This window comes from Siniperca chuatsi, linkage group LG9 (assembly GCF_020085105.1).
Source record: "Siniperca chuatsi isolate FFG_IHB_CAS linkage group LG9, ASM2008510v1, whole genome shotgun sequence".
NCBI classification, from domain to species: Eukaryota; Metazoa; Chordata; class Actinopteri; order Centrarchiformes; family Sinipercidae; genus Siniperca; species Siniperca chuatsi.
This window is the reverse complement of record NC_058050.1, coordinates 2,427,724-2,448,029: the sequence shown is the minus strand read 5'-3', so window position 1 is coordinate 2,448,029 and position 20,306 is coordinate 2,427,724. Positions and strand designations below refer to the sequence as shown.

General features: G+C 38.4%; 1 protein-coding gene across 1 annotated transcript in view; it reads left to right on the top strand.

Annotated features, from left to right (window-relative positions):
• The window catches only part of zgc:113232 (uncharacterized protein LOC541546 homolog), a 30,500-nt gene extending 19,649 nt beyond the window's left edge, over positions 1 to 10,851 (top strand). Inside the window, exons 17-26 of the mRNA XM_044206990.1 lie at positions 186 to 239; positions 3,476 to 3,547; positions 4,130 to 4,165; positions 5,233 to 5,277; positions 5,405 to 5,437; positions 6,702 to 6,848; positions 7,780 to 7,956; positions 8,596 to 8,686; positions 9,324 to 9,401; positions 10,074 to 10,851. Coding sequence (XP_044062925.1) covers positions 186 to 239; positions 3,476 to 3,547; positions 4,130 to 4,165; positions 5,233 to 5,277; positions 5,405 to 5,437; positions 6,702 to 6,848; positions 7,780 to 7,956; positions 8,596 to 8,686; positions 9,324 to 9,401; positions 10,074 to 10,279 — 939 coding nt within the window. The 3' untranslated portion in view covers positions 10,280 to 10,851. The remainder of the gene's footprint in view (positions 1 to 185; positions 240 to 3,475; positions 3,548 to 4,129; positions 4,166 to 5,232; positions 5,278 to 5,404; positions 5,438 to 6,701; positions 6,849 to 7,779; positions 7,957 to 8,595; positions 8,687 to 9,323; positions 9,402 to 10,073) is intronic.
• Positions 10,852 to 20,306: the final 9,455 nt, after the last annotated feature.

The window sequence follows — 20,306 nt, the reverse complement described above, 5'->3', positions numbered from 1 at the left end:
ATAAAATGAACGATGGCTGAATTCCATTTAGTTTTGGCGTGCTGGCTCTATTGTTAATGTTTTTAGTAACACCTGTGTTTCTTCTTCTATGACAAGTCAAAATGTGTGCTGTGAAATAAGCCTGTTGGATAAAACAAACTGCCGAACTTCTTCTCAGTGTCATAACGTCTGGTGTACCTTTGCAGGGCAGTAAGGGGGATCGTGGTGTGAGAGGACCTCGAGGCAGAGCGGGCGCTGCGGTGAGTGAGCGGCACGGTGATCCGGCGGTTAGATAAACCGCCTTGTAACTCTAAAGTCACAGGCGTCACTGCGAGGAGTCAAAGAGCAGGACACCAGCTGCTGAGTGCATCTGGGAAAGACAGAAAGTGTGTGAGTGAAAGTGGGCAGCAGGTTGGCGAGTGGTTATAGAAGCTGTCCTGTGAGGAGAGTTTAACAGGTTCGATCCCCACATCCCGTCTAAGTGCCCTTGAGCAAGACATTGAACATCTTAACCAGCTTCCTCCTGTAAGTTATTCTGGATAACAGCCTCAGTTCAATTATCAGACATACTTCTCTGATGTAGGTCCATCGTCAGTCCTATTTTCTTTGGGAGACCGAGTCAAGTCCACATCAGCCCCCGTTCAGACTTGATTTCTGCCGCTCTGTAGGGCAGAGGTGACCGGCCACGGGATCGAGACCTCCCCCAGGGGCTGTAAGATAAATCTGAGAGATCGCGAGATGATTGACAAGATAGAAAATAAGAAAAACAAAACATATTTCTGCTGCACCTTCTTTATTGTTAAATGCTGAATAGTTTTACCTCTTCAGGCCTCTAAAAACTATTCAAATGAAACAATCTGAGAAGCATCAATCATCTGTCCTCATCTATCAATCAAATTCTAGACATATGCGACCGGAAACAGGGAGCCTGTTGGGAATGGCTGCTCTCTGGCACTCTAGACTTCGCGAGGATTTGCTCATTAAAGGGGCACTCTGCAGATTTTACATGTAAAAGTCAATTGAGGAGCACTCTCCTGTGAAAACAGATGTATGATGTCTTCTGTTCTCTAACGGAGCTTTGTCAAGTCTGAGAAATTGACTCAAGCGACATCACCTGAGTAATCTTGGCCTGGAGAATACAAATGTTAACAAAGTCTGTGTTACAAGCATATTTTGGAGTTTGACCCATACTAGGGATTAAAAGTCCAGATATTTCGGCCTCCGCTGCTTCAGTTTTGATCATTCTGTTTTTAATCTGTCTCTATGCAATTGTAATACTAAATCTCTGGGGTTCCCTTTTAATGCGCAGGTCAGCAAGTTCAGGAAAGTTCTGGCATTTGTTTTTAGCATATGTCAGTATTCTTCCCACTGACCTAAAACAAAGGGAAGTGAAAGTGAAGGAGGGAAAATCAGAGATCCATCTGCTTTCTCTCGAAGAGGAAAAGCGCTTTGCTGTGATTATATGTGATGTTCTCGGAGAAAGGAGTTTATACTTATTCGACTCATTCGACTTATTTAAACTCTGATGTCATGCACACCATACGGCTGAAGTATGTCGCTAAAATAACGAGTCCTGAAACAGCAGACATGTACTCAAGCATCGAAAAGGTCCCTCTGGATTTTATTTATGTTGCACTTTTTTAAAACAACAGAAAACAGGAAACTTTAAACAAGGTGAAGACATGAACCCTGATCTTCTGTTTGGGGTCTCTTTGGTCAAATTCAATGGATTTCCATCTGCTCTACATCTGCGAGTGGTGTTGACAGATGTGTTTATGTAGCACTACCCTCCCAAATCCAAAATGAGTCTATTAGGATCTATGTTATTGGAACAGTTTGTTCCTAAGAGGTGTAACAGGAAGCTGCACCCCAAACATAAGTAACATCACCTTCATCAAATGTGAAAGGGTTTTAATAAGGTCTGAAGAACAAGAAGAAAGTATGTATTAAAGGAAAACTTGTTAGTTATTATTTTTACACATACAGCAGCGGGGTACGTGGGTAGATAGAAAATGAGATAGAAAAGACAATTTCAACAGAACACAAGGGTTAAGATCATACTTGGTCACTGTGGAAGAGCAAACCGGACTCACTAGGAAACAAATGAATGAACTCATAGACTGAATAGTCAAATACATTAAGAAATACATACATTTATTAATAAAATAGACAAATAAGTCAATAAAACACCCAAAGAAATAAAGCTAGATTCAGAAAAAAGCACAAAGAAATGAACACATTTCTAAAGTGAAAGTTAGTCATCTCGTCTTTTATTGCCACCTCAGGATTTGGGGTCAGTTGATTTTACTCATAATATGCAAATAAAGGCTGTGACTCATTTTCTTTTTTATTCAATATACAACACTGTGCCTCAGACATGAGCAATCAAACCTGATGCTGTGACACAGATCAGCCAATCACAAGTCGAGGAAATTCCTGATGAAACTAAATCCAGTATTGGAAGTAAAATATAAAATAACATGGGAGTTTTTTGGGTTGTTTTTTTTTTTTACAGATTTATCTCTGAAGAAGTTACTTGTGGTTATGAATCTAAAATTGAAAGTAATTTCTGATAACCTCAAAGTATCACATCATCAAGAGACATTTCCCAGAGTTCGGCTGTCAGGAGGTTAGCTAGTTGTTTTGACATTAATGTGGTCAGACAAACCTCAGTGACATTAACACGAGGGACAAGAAGGGGAATGTCCCTAAAAGAAAGAAAAAACAAAGAGCACAGCGTTGGCTCAGACCACAACAAGTCCCACTGTGTGACCGCGTCACGTCTGGAACATCTGGAGAGGAGTTTTTCAGTTAAAACGAAATATCTGTAAACATGTTTTTATATTTATAGAGAAAATGTTGTCCATCCATCAATAAATAACATGATGAGAATCTATTGCACACTTAAAAACAAACCTGCCGCTGCGTGAAAGATTCATACAGCGAACAGATTCGACCGACATGTCATATCTCATCGCGGACAAGTCAAAACTTACAGCTGCAGTTAGTTACAGTAACTTCACAAAAGTCTTTTGTGCTGACAAACACAGAACCAAACCAAAACCAGTTAGAAAAACCCCAGACTGACCATCAAACGAAAAACAATGCTCTTCCTCGAATTTTGGAGATTCGAAGGTGAAGTGCCCAGTGAAGGGTTTTAAACAGTAAAGGTGTTTAACTTCCTCTTGTTAACTCTACCTTTACTAAGTTGTATCTAAGTGAACTTCAGCTCTTTTGTCTCTTAATTTGCTTTACATGTATATATTCAGCGTATACAAGACACGCGGCATGTAGCACATTTATTTTGGGTAAAGAAAAAAGAAATAAAATGTCGTGTATCCCTCAGAATTCAGGGCTCTATGAAAGGAGAAAAATGAAAGTTGGAAGGAGAGAACAAACAAACACAGCAAAACCAAAAAGATATCCACATTGTAAACTTGATTTCTTTATCATGGATTAATCACACTGACTGAGTATTTGTCTGTTTGTTCAACAGGGAGCTGTAGGAGAGCAAGGAGATGCCGGAGTGCCAGGGAAACCGGGACCAAAGGGCCTGCAGGGCCAGACTGTGGGTTCACACAACACTCAGAGTCCAAGACGAACACCACCATTTAACCCGCAGATCAGCTATTAACACATAGGCTGAACTTAAGTAACGCAACCTAATACATGAGATTTAACACACAAAATAAAATCTAAAGAAAAACAGAAAAAAAAAAGTAGATTATACATCATCACAGTGGTGGAATATTACGATCACACATACAGGTACATACTGTTGGGACATTGAGAGATACAGTGGTACAGAGTCAATAAATAATCAATCTGAAAGTGAGCTGTGATGAAGTGAGGACTGTGATGATGTGCCCACATTACTCGGAGTTATCGTACAGAAACGTCCGTGTGAGTTCAAACTATTCATGTCTTTATTTGCGCAGCTTGCGTTAACGTCTCAGACTTTTTTATAACAAATTGTGCCAGTTTGATGTTTGTGTGTTAGGAACTTAATCATATTATTGTTAAAGTGCAAAACGCTGTGATAGTGAACAGCCTTTTTACACTTCTCGAGTTTAAAGTGTAGATTCCTCGTTAGGCTGTGTGTTTAGCTCACGTTATGTTATGAGTGACGGACTGTTTGTTTTTCTTCCAGGGGGCCAAAGGAGAGACGGGACCTGATGGTGAGAAGGTGAGGTATCAGAATAATCTGCACATGGAAGAATAAAAAAGGGAAAGCCTACTCTTCTTAGAGAATACGTTTTAAACCCAAAGTGATGACTGGTGAGAAGCTCAGCACTTGTTGCTGTGGTGTGTGGCTTCTACTCCACTACAGTTCAGAGACAAATATTGGAGTTTTTACTGCTCTACTTTTATTTACTAATTTAAGTTACTAGTTACTTTTCAGATTGATATCAATAATACAAAATATAATCAACAAAAAATGCTAATATATTATTATAGGTTAAGTTAAGACTTTATTGAACCCCAGAGGTAAATTCACAAGTTACCCTGCAGTATATAAAGTAATTAAAATGATGTACACATTAATGCATCAACAATTATAATCCAATAATATAATATACTGTATATTATTCTGAAATGGGCCATTCTGCATAATGAGTACTTTTACTTTTGGTACTTTAAGTATATTTTGATGCTAAGAATTATCAGAGTATTTCTACATTGTAGTTTTGCTATTTTTATTTAAGTAAAAGATCTGAGTACTTCTTCCACCGCTGGTCAGCACTGCATTTCAAAGAGATTCAGAGATTTAGAGCGTTTCTGTAGGTGGCGCTCTTTTCTTTGTCTGTTTAACTTCATAAACAACAGCCTGACAGACACGCATCTTCTTCTTCTGTTTCCATAAACGTAAAACGTGTCACTTCCTGCGCAGCTGCGACGAGCTGGCTACCACACAGCGAGTGCTTGGAACAACAAATAAAAAGCTTGAATCAGTAGGAATGCAAAAAGTGAATAAAAATATGTAAGATGAACTCATTAAGAAGACAGAAAATGAGATATTTGATTTGATCCTGACTGAACAGCAGCATGTATCTGCTGTTCATGAAAATCCTGCAGTTTACAATGTAATTATATTGTTCTTTGTGTAACGGCCAACAAACACCCCAGACGGGAGTTTCCCTTCGTCTGTTGACTTCTTCTTTATGTCTCTTCATTCCTGTTTTACAAGCTAATTGTTTACTATATCACAACTTCCTCTTTCGTCACATGTTGTTGTTGGGTTTTTTTCTGCAGGGTGCAGCAGGGAAGAAGGGCATTAAAGGTGCCAAAGGACAAAAGGTAATTTTATCTGTTTACCGTCTGATGATGATACTGTCATTCCACGTGGTGTATTTCACTTCCTCTCTCCACATCTGCTGGGATTTACTTACTAATTAGTTTGTTTGTCCTTCTTCTTCCCTTTCAGGGAGTCAGGGGAGACCGTGGGGACAAAGGACAGGTGGTTTCTCTATTTATTTAAATTTTTACCGTGACGTCATAGAAATACACAAATGTCTAATGCAGCCGAAGAGTTTCCGAAACAGGCTCCATCAGATGCCCGGTTTTACAAAATAATCTGTAATACAGAACACAGACAGGTCAAACAAATGCTACAAATAGTTTTCAGTTTTTTTACAGACTTCTTTGTAGTTTAGAGATATGAAATGATAAACTTCAGGTTCCTGACTTCTGTCCAAAATAGCTTTTAGAAAGGAAAATTAAAGGTGTAAAATATTTATAGATAGGTTTTTGTTTTTAAGGCTTATTGTCATTTTTTAGACTTTCAACAAAAATACACCACATGTCCTAATACGCTCTCACATTCCTCTGTGTTAAAATCTGTTGTGTTTTTACTACACTCCATAGCCAAAAGTATGTGGACACTCGAACATCAGCTGCCACATGTGATAGTTAAACATGTCATTCCAAAGCCGTGGGCATTAATCTGCTGCTATAACAGCCTGCACTCTTCTAGGACGGCTTTCAAGAACATCAGTGAGGTCCAGCACTGATGTTGGTGATCAGGTCTGGCTCTCAGTCCAGTTCCAGTTCATCCCAAAGGTGTTGGATGCGGTTGAGGTTAGGGCTCTGTGCAGGCCAGTGAAGTTCTTCCACACTAAACTGGGAAAACATTTCTTTATGGAGCTGCTTTGTGCGTGGGGGACATTGTCATGTTGAAACAGGAAAGAGACAAACACAAACACACTATTGTTTAAAATATCGCTGTATGTTCGAGCATTTCTTAAAATGAAACTAACAGACCCAAACCAGGAAAAACAGCCTCAGAACTAAAGTACACCAAAGTATCGAGTGTCCACATGGCTGTACGGTTTCTTTCATCAAACATTCTGAGAAATATTCAAACAATTTTGAAAGTTTAGCATATTTAACCGATTTCAAACTCTCAAACTTTGCTTCAAAACACCTTCTTGTGGTCTGAAATATATATGACATCGGACATTGTTTGGAATAATTCTATCTGGACAACAAAATGTTGTAAGACAATAGCACAGTGTGATCATGAAAGTCTCTAAACGATCATATTTACTGTCACTCGGCCTCTCAGAGTAGATTAAACTCTCACTGCACACAATAAACAGCATGACTGCATACAGTATAAGCACTAAGCAGTTGTGTAACATGTAAAAGAGACAGTAATTACAGGTGAAAATGGTCAAACTCTTTACTTCTTCGTCCTTCATTTCATTTCTTGTTTCCGACAGCGCGGACCGAAAGGTGCAGTCGGTCGTAACGGCGTCCCCGGGCCTGTGGGACCGCCCGGCCTCCCGGGTACCAGAGGAGACCGCGGTCTGACCGGTGACCTGGGTGTTAAAGGCCGAGCGGGACCCAAAGGAGTTCCAGGTCCTTCTGTGAGTAACAGTCAGTCTGCATAACTGCAAACCTTAAAAACCAGTGGATGGCCTTCAGAGTACTTATATTTGATCAGTATGCCACATGGCATCAGTGTGTTAAAACTGCTTTCAAAGTCACAGCAGTTTTTAAATTGACTTAGATTCTTTTGACAAGATCATGACTATACAATGAGACCTTGGCCACCTCCCCCCCCAAAAAATGCCTATCTTGATTCCTCGACTTTCACTAAAAAGTAACAGAGATGTCCGTGAATTTGCTGTCCTGCTTAATCTGAAGACTCCGTGTTAAAATATTAAAGTATAAAGAGGGTTTTAAAGAAATCCCTCCTGTTCACCATCTCTTGTCCTCGAGTATTTTATGACCTCATGATCTCATTTCCTTTTATTCGCTCCTGTTTGTCAGCCGAGCACTGTAAACATTTCATGTTAAAGTGCAATGAAGTTTTTCTTCATGCAGATTAAGTCTGTTATTGGGTAAAGTCAGTATTTACAGTCTTTTTCAGCCGTCATATATCTCAGGATCTTTTTGACAATGTGTAACACAGCTTTAGACCAAGCGAAACGTGCATTTTAACATCATTTTAAGAAGAATAAACATCTTAAAATAATTTTTAAAAAGACTGTAGAAGATGTCCTTATGTACAAGATGATACTTTTATTTTTTCATAAAGCATTTTGGTGAGTTTAAAATGACTCATTGAAGTAAAGTTTCTCAGCTGGGAAGGAAATAACCGTATTGCAAAATGGTTCCACTTTTACTAACCAGGAAAGCAAGTAAAACTCATCAGACGTCTCCATACACTTGCATATTTTCCCAACATTTTGAAACCTGATATTAAGACTCAGTGGAGGATTAAACGCCTTGTTAAAGTTGGTGTTTTGTCGCAGTGATGTAGAGAAGATAAACCCAGTGGTTTCTGTCCTGCAGGGTCCTGGTCTAACTGATGAGCAGGTCCTGCAGCTCTGCAAAGGCGTGGTCACGGCCCAGATCTCCCAGTACGCCGCCTCCATCCGGGCCAAGTGCTCCCAGGGCTGCCCCATCAACAACCGGACACTCATCGGGCCCCCGGGAGCCCCAGGGCCATCGGGATCACCGGGCAAACCTGTAGGTAGCACTCCCACCTCACAGCTGCGATGCTGGAGAGGGTTTTAGTTCAGACCTCCAGACCTCGAGGGGAAATGTGTCAAAATTGGTCTTCTCCATAGTGATTTTATAATCACCTGAATTTTCAATACTACATTTTGAAGTGGGACAAATAATTAAAGATCATCATTTTCAGTTTTTAAAGTGTAAAATGTGGCTGTTTCCTGCTGCAGGAAGATGCTGACCACCACAGTTTATATATAAACCAGGTCCTCCAGTGAGAAGAAAGCTCAGTGACGCTTAAATCATAGAAACTGAAGAGAAAATTAAGAACAATGTCAACTTATAGCTGTTTCACCTTTTAGTGGTGGCAAACATGAACATACAATATGTTAAAAAGGACTGCACTTTTAATACAGTGAATAAATAAAATCCTGCTTTTTGAAAAATACTTGAAAAAACACATTCCTCGTCACGTTCCACAGATTTGATCAAATTGTCGATCATCATCTTGCAGTACAAAACACAGAGAAGAAGCATGAGAATCCTGATCCCATTGTTATCATGTCATGATACAATCATATCATAAGTTACTCTGTGATTCCCGGCTCTACCTGAATGAAGGAGTAATTGGACACCATCTCTGCCTCCACCTATCAGGGTAAAGCAGGAAAAGCGGGAGCCAAAGGAGCCAGAGGTGTTCAAGGTGACAGAGGACTGGAGGGACAGAAAGGAGCGCAGGGTGACAGAGGTGAGACTTTCATACTGTTTTCATTTTCATATATCCAGTAAACCTCCGTGAAGATCCGATTATATTTGTGACATTCCTTCAAATAATATCCGGTAGGACTGTGGACGACAGGAGGACATTTTTAATAAAACATTCCCTCTTTTTTGTGCTCGTTATACTTTTTAATTTTTTCACTTTAGTAATTAATTTGCTCAAATTACAGAATAATGGAATTTGTATCCCCATAATTTAAAATTCTTGCCCTCGAGATTCTAAATGTTTCACGTTTTCAAATGATGTAATTCTCATTCAGACATTCTCACTGTGGATCTCAGACTTATTAGTTTGACTTTGACGTTGGACTGAGACGTAAATATACTGACGTTTTTTTAACCCAGCGCTGTGTTATCTTTGTCATCCTGCGGTAAACGTGAGTAGCCGCCCTCGACAACAGACCGGAGACGAGCTATTTAGTTATTTTATTATGATTTTAAGGGTATAAATAACTAAACTGAGGGTTTAAAAGACTGAGGAAATAATTGATCAGACGTTTCCCCCTGACAGCTCCTGAGCTCATTTACAGCTTCAACAGAAAAATGTTTAAAGCTTTTCTGAACGGAGTGTCCTGTGAGTCGCAGCTTTGTGTTTTTCTCAACAGGTCAAAAGGGACCTAAAGGCCTCGCAGGTGATCCAGGTAAAGGGCTGCCGGGACCTGACGGACCACAAGGCCTCAGAGGTGCGACACTGTTCATCTCCACACAATCATTCCTAACTTCACATCTCCCCAAGGTTGTAGAAGCTGCTGGAGACAAGCTCTGTATCAAGATGATTCATCACAGTTTAGTAAAAATGTAAAATACAACCACTTTCGAAGGATTTGTTTTTATTTAATCCCATTTTATGTTTCCTGTGGTGTTTTGGGGGGGCAGGGAACATTGGTGAAGGGACTGGAGGTCTTTTTTTTGAGGATTAGAGATGTTTTATTTTTTCTACAACAAAACAACAATAAGCAAAGTCTATAGAATCCAATAAAACTATCCTGCTACAGTATTAGTGCTTTATAGTAGCTAGCTGGTAGGTGAAAATCAAATTTTAAATATTTGGCATTGGTATTTTTATCAGTTTTTTCCTCTAAAGCTTAAATTTCCTAATCTTATTTTTACATCACTTAACATATTCTGCAAATTGTAGAACTTTGCCCTTTTAAGAAAATACATAATAATAACATAACTTTGTTTGTAATAAGATGCTATTTACTTATCAAATTAGGTTGTGAAATTTATTTCTAGATTAAAAAATAAGGTGTCTCTTATTTTGAAGGACAAGGTTTTCCACCTTGTAAATAAGGCACCAGACTTTCTACTAGTTATTCTACAGGCTTATATGTTTTATAATTTCCTCTCCGCAGGTTTGCCAGGTCACCCGGCAGAACCCAAAAACGGCATGGAGGGTCCCCGAGGTCCCCGTGGCTTCCCTGGTCCGGTCGGTCAGCCCGGCATGCTCGGGATTGCGGGTGTGCCGGGATTTTGCGAGGCGCGGGACTGCAGCATTCATGCGCCGGTGACGCGCAAAGAGCAGGGTCTGGTGAAAGGACCCGTGAGTTCAAAGATCTGAACCTGAAGGACCGCTGTGAGATTATAGAAGGTCTGAGATTCACCTGGTGGCAACTTCAAAGTTCATCTCATTGAATTCCAGCTGACGTTAGAACTGGGTTCAAATGGGACAAAATATGTGTTAAATTTATGACAATAGTTTGTTTAAAAGCTGCGAATGATTCTATCCCTCATTGACTGTTGTTGAAAATGTCAGTGGACCAAGTATAGTACCGTGGGGCACTCCGCTTGGCAGGTTTGGTAAGAAATGGGAAACTGTGCAGGAATGAAACCAGAAGACTTTTCCATCTGAGCCGGCTGCAAGTGAACCTTCAACATTTTAGAGGTTTTATTCTTCATAAAGAGAACAGAACACTGTTACAGTTTTGATCAGGAACAATTGCATCTGATGTGTTGTAATTTGATAAAAAAGACAAAATGATTCCCCACTGAATCCTTTCTTCGGTTTAGTTTTTGTTTTCTCTGGTTAAATAAACAAAAATAAAAATGCCATGTAAATATTTTGTAAAGTATCTCAAATACATGTACTGTGCTATGAAATATGCTTCAGATAAACTGTCTGATGTTTTTTAATCTGAGTCTTGTTTGTCAGTCACCACATGTGTAAGTGTTTTAAAGAGCTTGTGCTTTTAATTCTGAAAAATAATATTCCAGAAAAGATCAGTCACAGAAATAACCTGCTTCCTGACTTCTGAATCGCTGCCCACATCTCAGATTGTTTCAGCATTTCACCTAGAAATGAAAAACTAGACAATTCATTGTGATCAGGCTATCACAGCAAAGCAGTAATCTGATTATTTTACAAGATACTTTATCCTTCAGACTTATTAAAAATGTAAACTATTGAAAATATAAATAACTGTTGAATATCTGAGAAAATAAACTCCAGTCAAAGTACCCTCTTAAATAATGTTATTAGTTTGAAAGTTGAAAACCCCTCAGACGTCTATAACTGAACCCCATGAATGAATTTCTGAATTTGAATTTTCCCGCACGTCCCACTGAGATCTGTTATCAGCTATTGTTGGCTGAAAAGTCACAATTACAGTTTTGAATTTTGTAATAAATGTTCAAAACATGTAACTGCAATGTGAAAATGAGATTTGAGCCGCAGAAGATATGAAATATTGACCAAATATTTCTCACTGATACAGTTAAGCTCAAAATGACATGATGTGGGAGAGTGTACATACTTTTTTACAATCTTGAATTTTAACTAACTTTTTAAATAAATAAATATATTCTTAACATATTTAAAATTTCTCAGTCGTTAACAGAAAATGATTTTGCTTTAAGTGGAGATTTCTGAAAAACCTCTCAAAATGAAAATTCTGCAAAGATTTAAGGAGTTTACAACTGTTTTCATGGCTTTGTGAAGAAAAATAGTTGCATAGTAAAATGGCTCTACTACATTTAAATGCCATCAACAGACACAAATAGACATTTGAATACGTTTACGTTATCCTTTAGATCACGTGCAGTGCTTTCACTAAAAATCTAAACTGTCACCAAACAACAATCTCATCGTTTTAATAAATTACGAGACAGAGTGCAGACAGGCTTTAAAGAAAACAATTTATTGCAAACAGAAGACACAAGAGGAGCGACACAATTGGACAAGTTGCACGTATTTTTTGTTCTTATTGTATGAAATAACACGTCACTGATTATAGCTAGTATAAACAGCAGTGTTTCACATTTTTCAACTAGTAGGGCTCATATAAAGACAGGTGACTAAAACGTTGCCGAACAGCTGTTTATCGACAAATATTTAGCTAGCAGCAGATTTTGGACTTAGAGAACTTTTATGGCATGTATCAACTGGATACAGGTTTTTAAAAAAAATCAGTTTTCAAGTGAAAAAAATAATAATTCCAGTTCTCACTCCAAAAAACAAACACATCAAAAGCACCATTATTTTTCCAAAACTTGCATAGAAACCCCGTGGACCTGTGTTCTTACTTGGCTTGTTTTGATAAAATGTCCCTTTATTGATTCAGTCAATGTACCTTTTAATGCTTTTTATTTGAGCATTATTATTATTATTATTATTATTATTATTATTATTATTATTATTACGATCATCACAGTTGACACTAAAGTCTTTAATGCCTAAACAACACTGATGAGTACCTGTCAGTAAAGGTCACAGGATACTTAATGCCCGATTTTAGTTATTAGTTCAGTTTTAAAAGGTCCAAGATGGTCATGAAGCAGGAAAGAGCATCATTAGAGCTTAAATTCTTCAATTAAAAGCCCAGGCTATGATCCAAATCGATTGATTTGAATGACAGATTTAATACAGGGACTAAGACTAACTGAACACTAAACTAAACCCATTTAAAATTTCTCAAAATGCATAATATTCATCGATTTGTCACACTAGGGCTCAACACTATGACAAAGTCAAAATGTAACAATAATACTTTTTAATACTTCAGCGCATTTCAGTTTACTTTTTCGTCTTTTCAAACTTCTGTTTAAATGTCATTAATTTGGAAATGTTTTCTTTGGAGCAGCTCTTCAAAGACAGCTAAAAGCCAGAAACTAAGATTCTGATTTAAAGGAGATAAAATAAAGAGACCTCTAGTAATAATGTAGTAGTTAGTAGAAAATGTGAAAGTGCATGTTTAGCTTCAAAGACTGTTTAATTCAGAGACAGAAATAGCTTATATATATATATATACAGTGTTTTAGATAATAATGGTGCAGACATATACGTAATAATCAATAGTTTGATACCCATTAGCAGCTCAGGTAAAGTCAGTTGGGTACAAACTTGATTATTATTTATATATCTCGTCCGTAGTTTGAATAATGTCGTAATGTGTGGCTTTTCGGGACTCTCAGCCCCGTCAGATTTCCCTCATGATATTGTGATTTTACTGGCAGTAAAGCTGCATTAAATTGTGCTTAATTTGGTTCTACCACAGTGCAGCGCCCTCCAGACTCTAGGCTGCTTATGATCAGATGCTCTTTCCTGCTCCGACACTCTTTAACCTTCCTTCAAGTACATTTCAACTACAACTGGACCGATACAGTTAAAAAAAAAATCTAATAACAATATACCTGTGTATGTTATTATTATTTTTTTTACATAACCTCATAACAAAGCAAAATGTTGTGATAACAATCCCTTCAAAGAACTGTGACCGTGATATGCAATAAACGGGACATTTTACAGTGCAAAAATAAAGCTGGCAGTGCTTTCTATTATTTCCTTCATTTATTCCATCACAAAAGATGAGACGGAATCTAAGAAATGGACCCACAACACTGGGACACAAGTAGGGGGCTACTTGTTCCCTTCGGCAGCCATGTTGGAGCTGTAAACTGACTGTGAGTCGGTCGTCTCAACAGAGAGGAATGTGCAGACATTTTGTGGCTTTTACTGACTGGAATCGATCAATCATCTTGTTCATTTTGGCTTTACATTTAGTTTTTTAGCTGGCTAAGCATGATACCATTGCACCTAACATCACTGTCTTGCAAACATCAAATTAGCAAAGTAGCTAACGCAAAGGGGTTTAGTATAAATGAGTGAGTGTTGCATATCGATCAGCTTCATGAAAACACTTACAGTCCTATTAAAATTCCTCTTTTCTTATTGCTACCTTCTGTCCTATGACACTAAAATCCCTTATGTTGTTTTTTTTCTATCCCTGAATGTGCTGTTTGACAAAAAATAGTTGTCAAAACTGTATTGCTAACAGAGTTTGCATTAATGAAAAATTCCAGTTAAAAGTCAGTACTATATATTCGAATTCAAAATCAAGAAATTATTTTAAAAACACTTATTTGGGGTTTGTTAAACTTATAGTGGTTTCGCTAAAAGAGTTGCAAAGTGGGAGGGGCCGCTGGTTCAGGAAGTGTTTTCTTTAAACAATATCCTCAAAAACACGGGACTCGTTCGGATAATAAAGCGATCATATGGGTGTATTTACATATTGCAAAATCTGTTTTCTAAACTGTCTTAAGCTTTCACCTGCCGTTAGTTGTGCATGAAACAGGATTCTTAAGCTTGTTGATTGGTTGTGTCTTGCCAAAGAGCACCTTGGGAGTTGTAGTGAACTTAAAGGTGCCCTGTGGAATTTCATTTGTAAACAAATAAAATTTATATATTATATTTACATTCAGTGTTACTCAACAAAACACATGAGCACGTATCCTTAAGATCTAACAAACACGATGGATGCTTTTCCTTCCAACATTTGCAAAGCTGATTTGTCATAAAAGTTTGAATCCAGCATTTTTCACAGTACAGTCTTCTTGTACTCCACAGGGAACGTGTCCATAGGCTTGTGCCTTTGAACCAGATATTTTCTAAGGCAGTTGTTAATCTTTTGTAATATTAAGAAAAATGAATGGGACTTCTTCTAGAACCAGGAGCACCCTGAATAGCTCCTCCCACTTTGCAACTCTACAGTGGTTTCACTAAAAAAAAACTAAACTAAACTGTTAAAATTGCTAGCTAATTTCAAGTTGATCTGAGGTCAAGGTGGTATTACCTGATCTTTGGACAGCAGCTTTGATCTGTGAACTCTGAGGGCTGTATTTACTATGTGTTTTGGCTTTTAACATTAGACTGTTAAAACTGACCTGTAAGTGTATTTGAATCAATAAGTTTCTATTTTGAGTGGCAGCACGAGTAGGGAACAATCCACTCACTGTCCCCAAATCAACGTGGTGTAAGTGGTGGCAGTAAGTTACAGTATGACAATTAGAGTATTATTTTGTCACTGCCTAAAATAAACTGGAATATCGTACCATAAGGGGACAGTAGATGGACGTGACCACTTAATAATACTTGAAAATTTGTGATTGTCTGGATTTCCTGAAGAAGTCTTAAGAAATCACTGCTGTCTGTAAGTTTCTTAGTAAATCCAGCCCTGAGAGAAGCACGAGTGAAATGATATCAAGAGAACTGAACATATCATGCAAATGATATGTTCAGTTCTTTTAATATCATTATTATTATCCTAAATACCACACAGTGTAAAGAGTGTAAAGCCTTTCAGGAGACAATCATACAATCATTTTTGTCACTGTATGCAAAGGATTAACAATAAGAAACAAAAACTTATGTGCATGATTTAAGCTTTCACGGTAGAAAATGCCTGCAATTTGTACATATGTTCACGCACTGTAAACAATTTGATAAATATATTAGCTTCACACTTCACACTAAATATAAAAGTGTGAATAAGCACATTTCATTTAGTAAACAACACTGTCTGCAAGGCACAGCACTGGCGAGGAGTGAAGAAAACTTATTCCTATATGAATATATATTACTATTGCTACTAAAATGATATATATAAATAGCTTCCTATGAGTAAAGTGCAGAGTACAGCAAGAAAAAGCACAGAAATATTTTCTGTTGAAATTTCCCTTAAGCCTATCATGAATAGCAGCATAATACATAGACCGGTATAACTGGTCTCAGAACTTGATCATTTGAGGTTTGAAGTAGAAGATTTAGTAGATCATCTGCATCACAAACAATCCACTGATCAACACGGCCATTAGTACCAGACCAACGGACCCTGCAGCAACAAGAAAAATCAGAAAGTTACCTCACCAACAGGTCAGAATTTCCCATATATCACCCATCAAACTAATTGATTTCAGCCTCAACTGTTCGCAGTTGATGCTAACATAGCATTAATCTCAAAGTGCATGTTAAAAGAGAAAAAGATAGATTGTTAGAAAGATTAGACATAGATTGTTTGATGACTGCTCACTCAGTCAGGTGAGCCCGGGAACCTGTATACCTGAATGGCAGATTTTCACGTGACTCACAAAACCTCCGCGATACATTATTCACGCTTTAATACCAAGCGTGGGTTATACGCGCTGCTTGTGAACTTTCTTCGTCTTACGCTTTGGCGCATCTACGTGCTGTTTTTAGCTCAAAGAAAGAGTTCGCCAAGCTAGCAGCACAACACGTGAAAGCAGCCAAATCTGTAACGTTTCCCCAAGTATTTCATTATTGCAGCCTTGGTGCGCCTTCTGATCCACGGAGCCCAACTCAGAATCAGAATCAGAATCAGATATACTTTATTGATCCCGGAGGGGAAACTCTTTTAACTCTTTACTCGGTGCACTTCGCGGCCAGAGAGGAGCAATAAACACTGGTGGCTGGGGTCCCGCTGCTTCTCGGGGGGAAACCGGCTACACCCCAGCCTCATACATCGAAAAACACCACTTTCTGACCTGGGTGTTTTTTTTTTTCTTCTCTTTAAGCTACCTAGCTAATGTCAATCTGCTTGTCACAGAGCCAAAACCTACGCACAGCGTTTTTCTCATCGCACAAGTTCTTCACTCAAGCGCTTCTCAACGCTAGGCTACATGGACACAAGCCCTAACGGGATTAAAGCTTCACACATCCACGGGAAAACGCATATATTAAAAGATCGATCTGAGATTTTATTAATCGATATCGGATAATTCAACTGAAGATCGATTTGATTCGGAAAAATTTATTTTTTAAACCCAGCCCTACAACTGATGTGTCCATATTTAAACACTTAAAACATTAAATACTAAACAGTATCATGTTAACATGATAGCTGTAGGTATATTAATATTATATTCTAATGTTGGAATGATGTTGGACTGTTGGTAGACTGATGAAAGTTGAGTCTGACGCCGTAGAGCTGAGCCTGATCTAAAATGGCTGCTGTACAGGGGATAAACCATGGATGTATAAAGAGAGCTGGATACAGCGTCCGGAGGCGGACCCGCTCATTTCTATGAAAGCTGCTCAGTGGTGCGTGAAGCCAAAAAAGTTCGACATCCCGGTATAAAATTACCCGGATCTTCCGCATCGTGCGGCCCGTAGAGCAAACACACTAGAGACTCCGACGGCCAAGCTGGCTAACTTCCGGCTTAACCCTCCGCTAACTTGAATGGGGATAAAATAATTTAATTGTGCAGCTCTTCTAGACTTTCCAAATGTTATTGGACCGAATGGATCAAATTCTGATGGTGAAACAGGTCATTTTGCGGGGGTTGTGACGCTCCAAAAAACTGTATCCACCATTTTACAGCTGCTTATTTCACAATGTAAGTCTATGGAAAAAAGTATTTTGGGGCCAGTGTGCATCACGTGACGGATCCAGAAGTTGTAATTCAACTGTTTGGCCGCTATGTCAAATTAGCTTCAAAGCCCTGCGCACGTCCTGGTGGCTTGGGATAAACCCTTTAGGTAACAACGTGGCCTTTCCTCTGGTCACAAGTTTTAGCCACGCTAGCACCAATATCTGTCGGTCGGTGCACCACTTTGGTCCAGACTGAAATATCTCAACCACTATTAGATTGTCATGAAATTTTAATGAATGAATCTTAATAACTATTGTGATTGTGTTTTCATATAGCGCCACCATCAGGTCAAAATGTATAAGTTTATATATAACGATACATGTATCATTTACTTTGTGCTAATTATAAAATGTTAGCATACTAAACTAAGATATGGAACAATGGCAAACATTATTAGCTTAACAGCAACATGCTATGTTATCACAAAATGTTAGCATTGTCATTGTGACATGGCTGTAGACTCTTAAGATGTGTTCAGACAGGAAGCAAAGTGTATTTTTGCCTTGAATCATTGACGCAAATGTGACTGCTGGACCCTTTTTGTTTATTCGGCTGAAACAGCCAATGAACCAACTGTACGTTAGCTAAACTAGCTAGCAACGGACTAAAAACAGTATCTATGGGAGTCTGTTTGGGTGCTTGTGTTCATCTCGGCCTCTGACTAAACTCAGACCTCCCCAGAAACTCCTTTCTGTTTTCCTTTCCTCTCGCCTCTGTACGCTTATGAATCAGATTAATAAAGCTCGAGATAAACGGGAATTTTTAAACATTTTCATGCGATACGTCTTTGCATCAATTTACACCGCCCCAGGCGAACTTGTGTCTGATTCAGTCTTTCCATTGACTTTGTATGCGATTGCGCCGCCTCTAAAATTCACTTTGTGTTCTGTCTGGACACACAATTAGTCTTGTTGCCCCACTAGTGGTAAAAATCTAATAGTAGTAAAGTTGTTCTCCAACAAACAACAAAAAACTTAAATGCAAATAACATAGAAATTATATTTTGTCTTCATTATAAATCTCTTTTTTTTTTACATCATAAGTTAATATTTTACTATAAAAAAGGTACCCTGATCTTTTTGTAGCACCCAATCCAGCCCCCCAAATCACTGTTTATGTTTTCAGACGTTGACACAGCTGACTTTAAAAACATTAACAGTGAGTTTGCAGAAAATCTTTTGATGGGCCTAATTGATGAATGTGTTTTGAGTTGTTCTATTTCTGTGTCAGAAATCAGCATGCTGGTACATAAAACGGGACCCACCCTGATTTCCTGGAGCCAAAAGAGAACCTGAGCAAGGCTGGCCGTAGTAGTGGACCCTTTTCTCCATAGTCACTTTCATCTCCTGTAAATAGGTGAGTGAAAATTAGACCTGAACCAAAGAGTTTCTTCAGATTCTTTTTCTGCTTTATTGTTTTCATTTAAGAGTTGTTGGCTGGATAAAATTTGCCAAATATGATGAGCTCACATACTGAGGCAATCATAATAAATCATATATTATTTTTTGAACACTTAACTAACCACATTTTCCTGACTCAGTTAATTGTCCAACCATTTAGTAAGTAAAGCAGATTAAAAGAAACACTGTGGAGGACTTGAAACTGCTATCTAATAATATAAATACAAATCCTCCTGTTTCACATAAAATTAAATCAAATTACAAGATAACTGGTCTCAGAACTTGATCATTTGAGGTTTGAAGTAGAAGATTTAGTAGATCATCTGCATCACAAACAACCACTGATCAACACGCCATTAGTACCAGACCAACGGACCCTGCAGCAACAAGAAAAATCAGAAAGTTACCTCACCAACAGGTCAGAATTTCCCATATATCACCCATCAAACTAATTGATTTCAGCCTCAACTGTTCGCAGTTGATGCTAACATAGCATTAATCTCAAAGTGCATGTTAAAAGAGAAAAAGATAGATTGTTAGAAAGATTAGACATAGATTGTTTGATGACTGCTCACTCAGTCAGGTGAGCCCGGGAACCTGTATACCTGAATGGCAGATTTTCACGTGACTCACAAAACCTCCGCGATACATTATTCACGCTTTAATACCGCGTGGTTATACGCGCTGCTTGTGAACTTTCTTCGTCTTACGTTTGGCGCATCTACGTGCTGTTTTTAGCTCAAAGAAAGAGTTCGTCAAGCTAGCAGCACAACACGTGAAAGCAGCCAAATCTGTAACGTTTCCCCAAGTATTTCATTATTGCAGCCTTGGTGCGCCTTCTGATCCACGGAGCCCAACTCAGAATCAGAATCAGAATCAGATATACTTTATTGATCCCGGAGAAAAACTCTTTTAACTCTTTACTCGGTGCACTTGCGCCAGAGAGGAGCAATAAACACTGGTGGCTGGGGTCCCGCTGCTTCTCGGGGAAACCGGCTACACCCCAGCCTCATACATCGAAAAACACCACTTTCTGACCTGGGTGTTTTTTTTTTTCTTCTCTTTTAAGCTACCTAGCTAATGTCAATCTGCTTGTCACAGAGCCAAAACCTACGCACAGCGTTTTTCTCATCGCACAAGTTCTTCACTCAAGCGCTTCTCAACGCTAGGCTACATGGACACAAGCCCTAACGGGATTAAAGCTTCACACATCCACGGGAAAACGCATATATTAAAAGATCGATCTGAGATTTTATTAATCGATATCGGATAATTCAACTGAAGATCGATTTGATTCGGAAAAATTTATTTTTTAAACCCAGCCCTACAACTGATGTGTCCATATTTAAACACTTAAAACATTAAATACTAAACAGTATCATGTTAACATGATAGCTGTAGGTATATTAATATTATATTCTAATGTTGGAATGATGTTGGACTGTTGGTAGACTGATGAAAGTTGAGTCTGACGCCGTAGAGCTGAGCCTGATCTAAAATGGCTGCTGTACAGGGGATAAACCA